The sequence below is a fragment of the Enhydra lutris genome, unplaced genomic scaffold (assembly GCF_002288905.1).
Source record: "Enhydra lutris kenyoni isolate GAN:26980312 unplaced genomic scaffold, ASM228890v2 scaffoldscaffold24, whole genome shotgun sequence".
Lineage (NCBI taxonomy): Eukaryota > Metazoa > Chordata > Mammalia > Carnivora > Mustelidae > Enhydra > Enhydra lutris.
The window spans coordinates 13,678,672-13,693,121 of NW_019154108.1; the positions used below are offsets into that span (position 1 = coordinate 13,678,672).

General features: G+C 53.1%; 1 protein-coding gene across 5 annotated transcripts in view; it reads left to right on the forward strand.

Annotated features, from left to right (window-relative positions):
• The window catches only part of LOC111150671 (vasohibin 2), a 39,032-nt gene that overhangs the window by 18,376 nt on the left and 6,206 nt on the right, over nucleotides 1–14,450 (forward strand). For 3 of the 5 annotated variants that reach the window (XM_022508197.1, XM_022508198.1, XM_022508199.1), the window contains 2 exons: nucleotides 2,642–3,023; nucleotides 4,201–4,316. In XM_022508197.1, the coding sequence (XP_022363905.1) occupies nucleotides 2,642–3,023; nucleotides 4,201–4,316 (498 nt within the window). Of the gene's footprint in view, nucleotides 1–2,641; nucleotides 3,024–4,200; nucleotides 4,317–7,313; nucleotides 7,371–8,163; nucleotides 8,287–14,450 lie in introns of all 5 variants that reach the window. The other 2 variants (XM_022508195.1, XM_022508196.1) reach the window with 1 other exon arrangement.

Below are 14,450 nucleotides of genomic sequence, written 5' to 3' on the forward strand. Positions count from 1 at the left end.
CTCCTCCTCCCTCTCCTTTTCCTCCTCCTCCTTCTCCTTTTCCTCCTCCTCCTCCTTCTTTTTCTCTTCTTCTTCTTCTTCTTTTTTGAGGAACTGCCATCCTGGTCGTGTCGTGTCCATTTTGAGTCTGTGTCCCCATAGGCTTCCAGAAGAGGGCTGCGCTCTTGCTCTCTGGCTCCACAGCCCTACCCGCAGCCTGTCGGGCACAGGAGATATGCGCCCAGTGAGGGTTCATTATCACTAAAAACGACTGAGAAAGGTCTTCTTCGAGCCCCAGAGAACTCACCCCGGAAAACAAGCAGGAGTGGATGTCAGGGGCCTCGGAAGGTTGGGATTTCACTCCCTCCCTGCCAGTTCATGTCGCAGGAGGAAGTGACAAGAAAACAGCTAACTTTAGAGAGAGGAAACATCTGTGCTTAAACTGAGGCCCCATCCTCGGGTCAGCCCTCAGGGTTGGCTTCAGGTAGCTTCTTTCTTTTAAGGGTATCTGGACTGGCCCTCACTGAGGCAGTCTTTTTAAGTCTAAGGAAGGTGTCTCGCAATGGAGGGTCATCCTCGCAGCAAGCACTGACAGAGCACGTCTCTGTGCCAGGCCTATGCTACGCCCGGGGACAGACACCAGCCTGCGAAACACAACTCCCGTCCCTACAAGATGCAAAGAGACACCCAGTTATAACACTGGGCGATTAAGCAGCCAGTGCTATTAGCTGTGGCGGTTCTTGAGTTGGGCGGTGGGGCGGGGTACTTAACTCATACTGAGGAAGGTTGGGGAAAGGGGGAAGGAGTGAGGGGAGAGCAGTGCCGCTGTTCCATTCGGGATGCCGCGTGTGTAAAGAGAGTAAGCCCACAGCATCCTTCTCACTCGTGATTCTTACGAGACCCCGAAAATCTCTGCCTGGTTGCAAGCCCCTGCCCTAGAGAGCTGCTGTGTGAGGGAAGCCATAAAGGAAGTTCTACTTCAATAGGGAGCATCACATGCTACAGGGTATGTTTAGGGCCATTTTATTCAGTTGGTCTCATAGCTTTGTAATGTCAAGGTCATTTAAAAGTAATTCAGGACTTTCAGTTTTATATGACTTCCCATTATGAGGGAATATATTGGCCAAGAGCATGGGTGTGGATTCCTTATGGTCTTGGCATATCCTTCAAAAATGTCTCGGGTCGACCGTGGGCCCGTGTGCTGGTCCAGGGTGTAGCGGGGAATGAAACTGGACAAAGGAATTATGAGCAGGGGCTGAATTGTGGCAGGACTTTGGTAAGGGATTTGGACCAAGTCTGGGGAAGACGAGAGAGAGTGAAAACTGAAGCAGAAGAGTTGACACATACCAAATTTTGGCTTGAGTAGAACATTCTAGCCTCTGGGTGGAAAGTCCATTGGAGTGGGGGCAAGAAATGGTGAAGACAGATTCTCAGTGTAGAGAACCGTATCCACTGACTGGGCACTTACCAGGCACAGGCCGCCATGGAGAGCACCTGGATTATTATTTACCTCAGAATCACCCTGGAGTCACCACAGGTTTTCAGCAGAAAAGTGATGCCATGAGTTTTCAACATCCCTCTCCATAAATACTGGGTCCTTGCCAAGGTTATCCTGGGATTTTTGAGATGGGCTTGAGGCTGTGGTGGTACTTGTGTGGAGTCAGTGGGGTAGTTAGTTACGCGGCGCTGCCCCTGTGGGGTTACTGGTCCCAAACTGATACAACGGTATCAGTTTTGCTGATTTGCTTGATCCAAATGGGCTGATAAGTGGAGAAAGCCAATCTGTGATGCCAGGTTTGCTGGGGAATGAGGGGAACCTGAGGTTCGGGTGCTGGAGGCACCTTTCTATGTGGTACTCAAGGCTGTTGGCATGGGTGTACTGGGGGCCATGAGAGGAGCAGATGAGGGGCAGCTGTGGCCTGTTCTGATGCCTTCCCGTCCAGGTAATCGACCAGTCTCTTCTTTTTTTTTTTTTTCTTTTTTAAGATTTTACTTATTTATTTGAGAGAGAGAGAGGGCATGACAGAGAGAGAGAGAGAGAGAGAGATCGTGATTGGGGGGAGGGGTAGAAGAGAAGAAGACTCCCTGCTGAGCAGGGACCCGATGTGGGACTCGATTCCAGGACCCTGGGATCTGACAAAGCCAAAGGCAAGTGCTTAACCCAGGTGCCACCCAGGTACCCAGTCAGTTTGTTTTCCATCTCACTGCCTTGCCTTGATTCTGTTTTTCACTTTTCTCCTGGAACATTGCAGAGGTCTTCAATTCCTGCTCTGTCCCACACACTCCAGCCAGAAGTAATGTCTGAGAACGTCATTCTCATTACATTTTAAAAAGCCTTTAATACTCATCATGTCCTGAAGAAAACATGGGAGGGGGAAAGTCCATGATTTTGTTTTGCACATTTATTTAATTACTAAAGTAGAAGGCAAGTTTTTCTCATGGTCCCATTTTAATTTGGCTTCGGTATGCATCATCTAATAGGTACTCAAAGAGATTGAGTTAATCTTTTCTAAAAGGATTAACGTGGAAAGGTTAGATGTGGACCTGCTCAGAGGCAGAGAGATGGACACTTAATTTGCCATACAGATCACGTTCCCTCCTGGGAGTCCAAGCTCTTAATTCTCAAGGCCTCCCTTCTCTTCCTTGACTCAGATGGTCTAAGATACTTAACCAATGGACAGCCTTCCATCGAGCGATTCCCCATCAGCTTTAAAACCTACTTCTCAGGAAACTATTTTCACCATGTTGTGCTGGGGATTTATTGCAATGGCCGCTACGGCTCACTGGGCATGAGCCGAAGGGCTGAGCTGATGGACAAGCCGTTGACCTTTCGAACTCTGAGTGACCTCATCTTTGACTTTGAAGACTCCTACAAGAAGTACCTGCACACAGTCAAGAAGGTCAAGATTGGGCTATACGTCCCCCATGAGCCTCATAGCTTCCAGCCCATTGAATGGAAGCAGCTGGTCCTCAATGTCTCCAAGATGTTAAGGGCTGACATAAGGAAGGAGCTGGAGAAATATGCCAGGGACATGAGAATGAAGGTAGGTGCTGGGAAGGCGAACGAGTGATGGTAGAGAGTTCTATCCCCGTCCTCTGTCTGTCTCTTGCCTCTTGCCCCATGTTTCTGGGATGGTCAGAAGCTTCTTGAGGTTATCTTAATAACCATCCTATCAAAACAAAAAATACAAATCATTTGCTGTTTGGCATGGACGATTAAAGTTTCTCTTTGTATAGGCTACTTCAAAACGAGCTGAAGTCAATTGAGATATTACAGTTAAATCAGTGTCTTGGCCTGTATTTCCTTCTGTGAAATCAAATCCAAAATGTTAAAGTCATTTTAGATTAAGGCTCTCGTTTTGTTTTGTTTTGTTGTTTTGGTCTTTATGATAGGGTGACTCATCATTCCAGTTTGCCTGAAACTGGGGGGTGTCCTGGGACATGACATTTTTAGTACGTAAAACCAGGAAGGTCCTGGGCACACAAGGAGAGCGGGTCACCCTGCTTTATAATCTTTTGCAGAGTCACATTCTGTCTCTGCTTTTCTTTATAAATTGCAACACATTTTGGCATATAATTCTGGCCTGGTGTCTCAATACCAAAGAAGCATTCACTGTGCTGGTTTCACAGAAACTATACTCATAAGCGCTGCTTCCTTCTCTCATGTCACTTCCCTGGTAACATCGTGCCTGCTTGTCCGTGTCCCTCCAGGGCTTGTGGAGTCACTGAGAGAAAGCCTGTGTGGACACAGAGGACCATAGAAAAAAGATTTTGCTGACCTCAGGCTGTTTAGTGCCTGGGGACTTGTCATCTTCACCCTAAGGGACCTGGGATTGAGATTCTTGATAAAATGAAACCACTCGGTGCCTGTGTATGGGGTGGGAGAGTCAGAGGAGGAACAAGCTGGTTTCTGGGGCAATGGAGATGGGACTTTGCCCTCAGGAGACAGCACACAGCTCCTGGAAACAGCCCCAAGAGGCTGAGGCATAGGGCTTTGCTCTTCTGCTGTGGAAAAGGGGGCACAGTGTAATCATTTCAGCCTCTGGGGAAGGGGTCCTCTGCTCCTCACCAGTGTAGACTGAGCAAGGAACTCCCCTTGAAGGTCTTCCGGCTCGGTATCTCCTAGGCCGCGCACTCATGGTGGGGGCAGGGAGGCTGCGGGAAGTCAGGAGGGTGGTTTCCTTCCGGAGCCAGCGTGGTAACTCCTCACATCTCCTTCAGATCCTGAAACCTGCAAGTGCCCATTCTCCAACCCAAGTGAGAAGCCGGGGGAAATCCCTGTCCCCCCGAAGGAGACAGGCGAGCCCCCCGAGACGGCTCGGCAGGAGAGACAAGTCGTGAGTACTATTTCCTCTTCACTGGCTCAGGGGCCGGCACACACATCCATGGGGTTGTCCTGGCCCGTGGGGACAAAGCTGTGTCCTGGGCGTGGCATCTGAACCAGACTGAGATCTCCAGGAGGACCGGCCCTCCATCAGGGGGCGTCCCTTGTGGAGAAGGGTCCATTGCACACGTCGCCCCCATTGCTCTGATGCTACTGCCTGTCAGTTGTAGACTCAGACGAAGGGACAAGCTCCAGACTGCCAGAGATGAAGGAATCCTGAGATCCTGGCAGCGTGGGGGGAACGGTGGATATAGGATTAGGAAGCCTGGGTCTGGGGCCAGCTCAGCCCCTTGTGAGCCACACGACTTGAGGCCGGCCATGGAACCTTCCTCGGCTTAAGTTCCCTTAGCCGGAAGATGGGATTCTTAGAACTGATGAAACTTTCCTAAAACCCCATAGCCCTCTGTGCCCAGGAGAAATCATGATCGTTCTTTAGGTCATGGCATCTTTAGGTCATTCTTTCTCCCTTGCTGACCCTGTCTTCCCCCATCTTATCCCCGAGGCCACTGATTCCACACCTACTTCTGAGGTCAAAATGACTCCCTTGGGAAATGACAGATTGGAGAAGTACCCGGTGAGAATCCACGGGCTGAAATTTGGGCCTTAATTAGACAGGGGAGAAAATACCACTGTCATTAATACCAGCGCATGCTGGTCACGAGCTGCTCTCACCGAGCCTGGGACAGTGTGGCGCAGTGCACAGAGGTCCGGGGCGAGCCCCCGCTCAGCCACCCCTTAGCCCTGCGGCCTGGGCAGACCTCTCAGGAGCCTTCTTTGCTCATCCGTCCAAGACGATAAAAACACTTTCCCTGCCTCCTTCTCAAGGAGTCGTGGGACCCACTTAGAAGACGTAGGGAGAGCGGTTTGTTCATGGTGAGCAGCTTTTAATGCAGGCGCGTCATTATTGTCACATCAGTCCTGTAGAGTAAGAAGGCAGAGTTTTAGTTTTCACTGTCAAAGGGAGAAACCAGAACACAAACCCGGTTTGTTATCTTGTGCTGTCTTGTAGCTGGTCAGTGATGGCACTGGGGCTGGAACCCGGGTTCCCTGGCTCTGGGAGGGGGGAGGGGGATGGAAGTGTTGGTTCTGTCAGGATGAAGTGGTTTCAGTTCTGAGGAAAGTTCCCTGTTTGTCCCCATTCTACCTCCTGCTGCCGAACCCTGGTGCAGAATCCACAGCCTGAGGGTATTGGCTAAGACGGCTGGGGTCCAGGCCTTGACAGGGGAGGAGGTGGAAAGGGGGGGTTCCTGCAGCAAGAGAAGCTGGAGGATGGGGGGGCTTCAGCATGGCTCTGACCTTTTGGGGAGGAGGATGGCTTCAGAGCTTTGGCACAAGCCTCTGACCCTAATCCTGCCTCTGATGCTGACCACTACGCTTGCCTCTTGACCCTGACCTTCACCACAACCCTCTCTCTCCCCCTCTCCCATGCAGCCATCCATTCATTGGTGACCCTGAACAAAGTAGCAGTTGTCTCAGAGGACTGTGCATGTGTAAACCCTTTTTAGAGGGCACGGAGCATGGAGCCCGGGACCCAGAAGTAGCGATCTGGTTACTCAAGGAGCGGGGAGGGGTGCTTTGCTCTGCCTTGTTAGCTTTGCTGTCCCAGGAGGGCTAAGTCTCCCCTTAGCAGGAGCTCCCAGTCTGCAGCAGACACTGAGCAGTCCAGAAAGCCCCACTCTGCCCTCTAAACCTGGAAGTCCTGAGTGTGCCCCTGACGGGCTGATGCACGGGACAGCAGGATGGGGTTTTCAGACCATTCCTGTCGCATCCGTTTTACTTGCATCCACAGGAAATTTGCAGTCCAAGGCGTGTTAGGTTTTTTTACCAGAAAAAGTTCCCATGAGTGCCCTGGGACGGGAAAGCCAGCAAGATCTCAGACGCTGGCTGTGGAGACAGAAGTCCGAGGACGTGCCAGGTGCCGGTGGTCTGAGAACAGTATGGGAAGAAGGTGCATTGGGGCCTGGACTGTGGGATTTGAGCTGCTGCTTGGGCACCCTGGGGGAGCATTCTAGAAGCCCCTGAGAATGCCGATCTGGAGCTTGAGAAACAGAGACCGTGACAGCAGAGCCATCTGCTTAGAAGCGACAGTTGAAGCGATAGCTGGAGGAGTCAGTGAGGAGGGAGGGACGTGCTGGCAGGCTCCGAGTGGCCCAGGGGATGCAGGGCCAGAGCAGGAGATGGGGAAGGAACAGCAGAGCGGGCGGGTCAGGAGTGCCAAGGGGCCAGTCCGCACCTGCAGAAGCCAAATGTGAAGATCGAGGAGCAAAGGGAGGCGGGGGATGAGGGAGAGTTTAAGGTCAGGTAGATGAGGACGGAGAAGCGGACAGACTGTGCTTTCAGTGGCTTTTATCCCGCTGGTGAGGGAGGCGCATCGCTGGGTGGGAGTGAGGAGGAGCGGGTGGGTTATGGGCACAGGACGGGGTGAAACAGCCGCAGCAGCACAGGGCCCAGCTGAGGAGAGACAGAAGGATCCTGCACCCGGTTTGCAAACTCCAGCAAGACCAGAATCCCCGGAGGGCTTGTTAAAACAGATGGGGGCCCTCCCCCGGTGTTTGTGATTTAGCAGATCTGGATGGGGCCCGAGGATCTGCCGTTCTGGCAAGTTCCCAGGTGATGCTGATGCCGCTGGTCCAGGGACCACTCTTGGAGAACCGCGGTTGGTTCTGATTTGGGGGTTGACTTTAAAAAAACAACGGCATGTCAAGGTGCAGGCACTGGGTCTGTGTGGTTCTGCGGCTCAGCTCCACCTGGTCCTGCCTGGGCCTCTGGAGCCTGAGGTGCTGAGGTGCCATTGGAGGGTGAGACCCCGGCCTGACCCCCATGTTGGGCTCCGCTGAAGACACGCTGGGCAGAGCCCGGCTGGTCATTCTCCTAGGGGCCAGGTAGGGAACTGGTGTTCGGTCACCCCCGAGCCATGCCTGTACCCTAATCTCTGGACTTTGTCACACAGCAGAGGCAAGCGACCACGCCTGTGCCCGCAGAGGACAGCTCTTAGACTGCCGCAGTTGTGAGTGCAAAGCACCTTCCAGTGTCGGGGCCCCCCTCACCCTCACCCCTCCTGTCGGTTGGAAGCAGGAAGTAGGCCCCGGGATGGGGAGAAAGGCAGTAGGGAGAGGGCAGCAGTCCCCAGTGGGGTCAGGAAGGAAGACCTGCAGGAAGATGGGGCTTCCGCTCCACCACCCACTTCCCTCCATGCCCTGAAGTCGAGCCCAGCCCTGGCAGGCGGGCCCTGGCTGCGCAGAGGCGATGGCTCATGGTTCAGTGAAAACATAAACTTTTCCAAAATGGCGAAGAGTGGCTGCGACCAGCCTGGGAAGCCCTCAGCCCTTTCTCCCGGGCATGGCACTGGTTCCCAGGAGTCTCCCTCCATCGACTCTCCCTAGTGGGTCAGGTCTTAGGGATTTTCTTTTTCACAGCCAGGGCAGGGTGGCTTTGGAAGAGTTTGACCATCAAGGGAGCCTAGGTGGCTTGTGGGTTCCTGTGGACCATCTGGTGTGAGCAAATCCAGGAAGACCGTGGCCATCCTTAGTAGCCGAAGCCCCTGCCAGTTCTTTTCCCAGTTTAGAGGTCAGGAGGGGATTCTCGAGGGCAAATATCTTCGCTGAGGTTTCAAGGTGATTGAGGTGTTACAAGGTATTACTAATTCCTCCTTAAACCCTGCTTTCTGAGTTGAAGTCTGGGTCGGGGATCCCAGGGGCTCGAGGGGACAGAGAAGCAAGGGTTGAAAGGAAAATGCAAGGCTGCGTGACCCAGGGAGGACAAGAAGGACGGAAGCACCAAGCCCCTCCCTCCCTCTCCAGATCCCAGCTTCCGCCATTGCCACAGACTAGAGCCCAGGACACCCTGGTTCCGAGAGGTGTGTCTGGAGGAGAACAGCTTCTCAGCTTCTACCCCTGTCCTTCAGGAAGCAGGCTTTTCTCCAGGTAATCTAGATTTGGTGAGGAAATGAGAAAGGGACCCATTTGGTACTGACCCAATAACTCCACCAAAATTCTGGGCCTCCTGCGGTGGAATGGCCAGGACTAGGGAGGGCTTGGTGGCTCTGTCACTGTGTTATTTTTTTCAGCATTACATAAGGCCATCAAATCATTTCTAAATGTGTCGGGTGCCATAATGAAGTTTGGGAGTGGCCCAGAGCGTGGAATATTACCATAACAGGCAAGAGGCCCATCTGCTGTGGGGTCCCGGCCCCTTTCTGTGCTGGGATAATTTTAGTGGCTTTGTATCCCGGCCGACCTCATCCCTACAGCTGCAGCTACTTCAGCCCTGCATTCCTCTCCGTTTTTGCACTCGTCTGACTAATCCTTCTGGAAAGGAGGATCAGTGTCACTAGGTTGACAGAAGAGTCAGCTGGGTGGGAGGGCAAACAGCAAAGGCTGCACTAGGTGTCAGCTCAGGGCCAGGTGTCAAAAGGGAGACAGGGACGCCCCCACCCTCCACCCCATGAGTCCTTTGTCAGCCTCTGCTCCCCTAGGAGTGTTTAAAGCGCCATCCACCCAGAGCAAATTGTTTCCTGTGGTTCTAAGAGAGGCAGGGAGATGGAGGTTGAGATCCACGTTTTAAAGGCCTGCTATGAACATCTACCTACGCTTCCCAACGCCGGGCCTCTCTTAGCAGCAGCAGCCAGGACGCCTGCCCCTCACCCTCGAAGGAACAAGGTTTAGAAATGAGGTGGGAGGAGAAGTTGTTATAATGATGGATCCTGGGGAGGGGCCGGGGCAAGGATGGTAAACCTCCTGCAAAGCTCATCCTCCCCCACTGAGAACCTTTCCACTTAAAATGCCAGCAGTTCCCCGAGGAACCACAAATGCTCCCTGGGGTCCTTTCTGTCTCTGACAGTCCTGCAACCTGGGAGCATAGGGCTGAGCGGACCGTCTTCCGGCTGGGCTGCCCGCGTCGACATGAAAGGGGCTCGTGCCAATTGGAGTGACCATGTCGGGACATTCTTCCCAAGTGGGGCAAGAGTCCCTAAGGACCTCGGAGAACGGCTTTGTTCTCTCTCCGCTCTCTGGCTCCTCTTTTCCGCCTCTGTCCCTCCTCTGCTCTTCTTTGCTATCTATGATTCTCTTCCTCCCTTTTCCTCCCTCTTTGATTTCCCTTCTAGGTCATCTGTCTCTGTGGCGGTCTGTGGCTCTAGGGGGCTTGGCCCACCCTGCTGGAGACCCTCAGGGTCACAGAGGTTACTAAGCCCCATCTCAAGATCAAGTCTCCTTTCACAGCTGGCCCCAAGGGGAACAAGGGAGTTCCTGCTCCATTTTTTATGAAGTATCGAAGGGACACCTCCAGGCAATTGCCCAAGTGAGGCTGTGAAGTGATAATGAAGTCCTAGAAAATCAGTTTGATTCCATGGGCTAATGATATTGAAGATATTCTGAGCGAGGCCCGAGAAGTCATTCTATTCTCCTTCCACCCGTGTAAGAAAATGTCCCCAAAGGTGGAAAGGAGATAATTTCCTTAGCAAGCAAAGTAGAGGGGAGGCAAAAATAAATAAATAAATAAAAAATAAAAGGTGAGGGAAAAGTAGAATGGTTGTGGAAGGAGAGGGAGAACTAAGCCAGGATCCTGGGTGATGTGGAGTTTCCTTCTAGGAGCCCAAAGGACTGCCCAACTTAGTTCTCCTGGGATTTCATAGGGTCTGGGGTCACCAGAGACACTTGGAGAAGCAGGATAGGTGATGAGCTCTATGAGCAAAGACCTCCTGACCTGAATGAGCGAAGAGCCTCTTGGGTTTAGACACCTTTGGGATCCCTGATGGGTTCTCTGTCACGGTAAGGAGAGGAGGCTGTGCCCTGGAATCTTCAACAGTGGCCTGTGGCTCTTGGTCTCTGGCCAGAGCCTCCTACCTTGGGAGGCCTTGAAAGAAATTGCAGGGCTGGGAGAGTCCCTGCTGAGCCGAATCTCTTGGGTGGGCGCCCGTCCGCCCTGCACCCGCCAGCAGGATACCTACCATCCTAGGAACCAAGGAATGTGAACAAGGAGCAGGACGGGCTTGGAATGAGGGTGACAAGTGGGAAGGAACCAGTCTGCCCTCCCGTGGCCCTCCAGTAGAGGCCTACGAGACAGGTCCTAAGTCCTAAACCGGTGCCCAGCCTGACCTGATCCCTGCTGGACCAGACGAGAGAGGAGGGCTTGAGGTCTCTGCTTGAACTTGTAAATGCTGGGCCAGCGCCATCCCTGCCTTAATCTGTTCCATACCCTTAACACGGAGGACCAAGAGGTCCATGTGAGAGTTACTCCCTTCCTGGATATCCCTTTCTAGAATCCCGAGTCCACAGGGACTAGAGCTAAACTGGTCTTCATGGGTGTGTCTGTGTGTGAGGGTGAGTGAACCCGAGGGCGATGACACTGCCCACCCTCCGTGGCTGCGACCTCAGGGGAGACAGGAGTAAGAAGTGGGAACAGGACAGGTGGCCCGTGCTTCCCGATCAGGTAGCCCCAAAGTGGTCATAGATGGGCCACACCCCGGGAGTGTATCCTACTCAAATGGGAGAAACAAGAGGCAAATTTCCATCAGAAGAAAGGGAATGGACTTGGGGTCCAGTGGGAGCAGGAGCTGCTGTTTGTCCTGCTGTAACCCTGGGACCTCCAAGGTACTTGGCACACAGTGTTACTTAGTAAATTCTTGTGGGTGAGTAAGTCCCCGGCAAGTTGCAGGAGACTTTTTCTCCCCTCCCGGCTGCCAGCCAGGCCCCCTGACCTCTGCTCCCCAGCAACTGCTGAGGGGAGAGGGGGCTGGGGTTGAGAAGTGAGGGGAGGAGATGCCCCAAACTGGGGCCTTAGTCAGAGGGACAGAAAAGGGATGGCGGGCTTGGGGGAAGCCCTGCAGGCTCTCCTTCCGCGTCACTGTTTCTTTTCTTAAACCCAGTCTCACACAGACACACACCAGCTGATACATTCAGCCCTAGGATGTGATGTCCCCACTTGGTCCCCAACATGCTGCCGTGAACTTTCTTGTTCTGAGGCTCTTTGCGCCTTCACGACACCAACACAGAATCTCGCCAAGCTCTTCGTGGACACGGAGGCTGCCTCAGGCTGTGTGCGAGTCTCGAGGGGCCACTCTGCCTGCCTAAGAGCCGGTTCAATGTCCCTGGACTGTTGTGGTTTAGGAGACAGTGGTGAATACTACTCATATTTTATGTATAGATTTGGATCAAGGCAATGAACCACAAGCCAATTTTCCAGTGTGTCTCAATCTTATATTGAGATTGAGATATAAGATTGAGACACACTGGAAAATTGGAAGTCCCATATCTACTCCCAGCTACCCGGGACAAAAGATCACATTGAAAATATAGAGTGTGGGGGCCCCTGGCTGACTCAGTCGGTATAGTGTGCAACTCTGGATCTCAGGGTCCTGAGTTCAAGCCCCACATTGTAGAGTTTACTTCAACAAACAAACAAACAAACAAACAAAAAACCCAGAGTGTGAATTTCCACCATGTGTCACAAGGATGGAAAACTCAGGCTTCTCTGCTACAGAAAACTTATCTATGGAACAACCATCCTGTCCTCCTCAGCCTACCTCCCCCCTGAACAGCCCTTGCTGGAGCTGGCTTCAGGAATGCAGGCCTGAGGTAGGGGTGGAGGGGACACCTGGGGCCAGGCCATCAAGCCGTCCCCCTAAGTCACCCCAGATACATTTACATGACAACAGATGAGGCTGGGATTATCCATTTGTGTGCTGAGGGAAGCAGCTCTCACGGAAACTTAAAGTCCCCTTCCCTGCTGCTTCTCAAACAGAAGGCTGGCCCAGAGCCCTCAGTGGGAAAATCCTCAGAGCTCTTTCCCTTGCGTGGACTGGGGAGGGTTTTGGAGAAAAAGAGTGTTCCATCTAAAATAATAACCGTGCATCTGATGAGAAGTTCTGGGCAAGTGCAGATCCGGCTGAATCACCATTCCGGCGCTTGTGTTTCTTAAAAATAAATCCCTTTGTGGAATTCTAAGTATAACCAGGGGAGCCCTTGGAAGAGGTCTCTCCACGCACAGGCTCGCCCGGCTCTGGCCCTGAGCGAGCTGCTGGCCAGGACGGAGCAGTATTTCTGGCTGGGCCCGCAGGCAGGTGGCCGGCTGATAACCCACTTCTGCCCTTGGCCAGGCCAGGAGACTGCAGCCAGCATCGCTGGGAGAGAAAAGGGTTTCCTCTTTCAGGCAGTTCACCGGGGTTGGGGGGGATCTCGGTCGAACTCCTTTTTCTGCCTGTTGTTCTTCCCGGGGTTCCAGATACCTGGGGGGGCGGGGCGGGTGGGTTACAGAGGAAGGGGACAATCGAGTCCTTTTCCTTTGGAAACCCTCCAGCCCCTGCTTGTCGACCCACTTCAGCTTTTCAAGCAGGCAGGTTCCCCGGGCCGCTTTCAGAGGTAAGATAAAACCTCTCTGTACAGGAACAAAAATGAAAATGTCATCATGGTGACTTGAATTCCTGGCTTAGGACATTGTTAAAAATACCCCATGATGAAGGTAACGCAATGAAGCCCTATCCGCCGTTTACATGTTAATGAGAACTTGACCCAGGTTTAACCGAGAAGTACCGGCGATTCAGCAGGAGGGATTCATAGCTGAACGGACTTGATCCCTGTCTAGTCTCAGAGGCAGGCGTAAGGATAGGAGCCTGCAGGAGACTTCAGCAGTGTGCCAGAGAAAATGTCCCAGCCTATGGGGGCGAGGAGTCATGCATTGTGAGGGAAGGAAGTCGGATACTTCGTGGGAGAAGTGGCGTTTGGGTCGGACGGTGGAGGGATGACAAGAATGGGTTGGGCATTCCATGGCATGGCGCAGAGGCTGGAGTGGTTGTGGGGTCATCCTTCGATGCTGGAGGGATGCTTTGTGCGGGGAGTGGGAGGATGAGGTCCATTTGCTTCCTGGTTAAGAGCATGGGCTCTGGATTCTGGGGATGAGTTCTGGCTCCCCCACTTGCTAAACATGCAATTTTGCTTTAAGCGAGTTCCCTTTCAGTGCCTCGATTTCTTCCTCTGTAAAATGGGTAGGAAGAGTATCAGCCCCGTCAGGTTACGGTGAGACTCAGTTAATCCCTGTAAACCTCTCAGAGCGATGCCTGGTGCCTCGTAAGGGCCAGCTAAATGAAAGTTACTTATAATGGTGATTTCTCAGCACCCGGAAGATTCCTGCCAGGGTGGGCAAGGGGAGTGACTTGTGGAGGTGCTAAGGAAAGGTTTAGAAAAAAGGAGTTCAGAGACCACCCCCCAAGTTAAAGTCCATCTGTTTTCAAGGGAGCCAGTAGCAGACCAAGGGTAAAGGTAAAAGGGTGCAGTTTTAGGAACACACACTTTGAAGAATGTGGTGAAAATTCTGTTTCCTCTGAGCTGATGGGCTCCAAAGTGAGGGGCTCAGGTGAGTGGGCAAAGAAAATGGCTTCTGTGGAGAACACATCCCAGGGCCGAGCAACTAGGGTTTGTCCTCCTGTCCAGCTCCTGGACCCTGCAGCCCGTCCTGCCGCTGACCTCCCAGCCCGGGACTGAGGGAGAGAAAATAGGTCAGCGTGGACCTACTCTACCACCCGGGAAACCATGCTGGGCTCATATCTTACTAGTGCTGTTCTCATAGAGGGAGGGCAGCACAGTGACTAGAGTTTCGGAGAAGGAGAGGTGTGACTCTGTTGAGAGACGGGCCAGGTCGGGAAGGAAGGTGCAGGAACTGGGGTGAGCTCACGGGTGCGTGCTGGGGAGGATGCTGGAATGGGGAGCCACCGTCCAGGAGTGGCTTACTCTTGACAGACAAGGGGAGGTGTGAAGAGCCGCCATGGCGTTGGTCCCACAGGGGGTGCAGGGCCCCGGGGGAAGAAGAGACTCTCATAAGTGAGTCTTCGGATTTGGGGTAGGGTGTGGCTACTTCTCCTAAGTGGAATCTAGAGGACGTCTAGGAACGCATGCTCACTCCCCAGGCGAAACTCCCTCAGGCCCACTCAATACCCACCATGACTGGCATCGAGTTGGCGTTGTATTAGTGAGTTAACAGACGGACGTGATCCCGGTCAGGATCAGGTTTGGTGGAGGGTAAGGTTGGGGGAGAGGCTAGGACTTGGCTGGGACTCACCAGGATGGGAAAGTGGCTCAAAAGAGACGGTACGGGG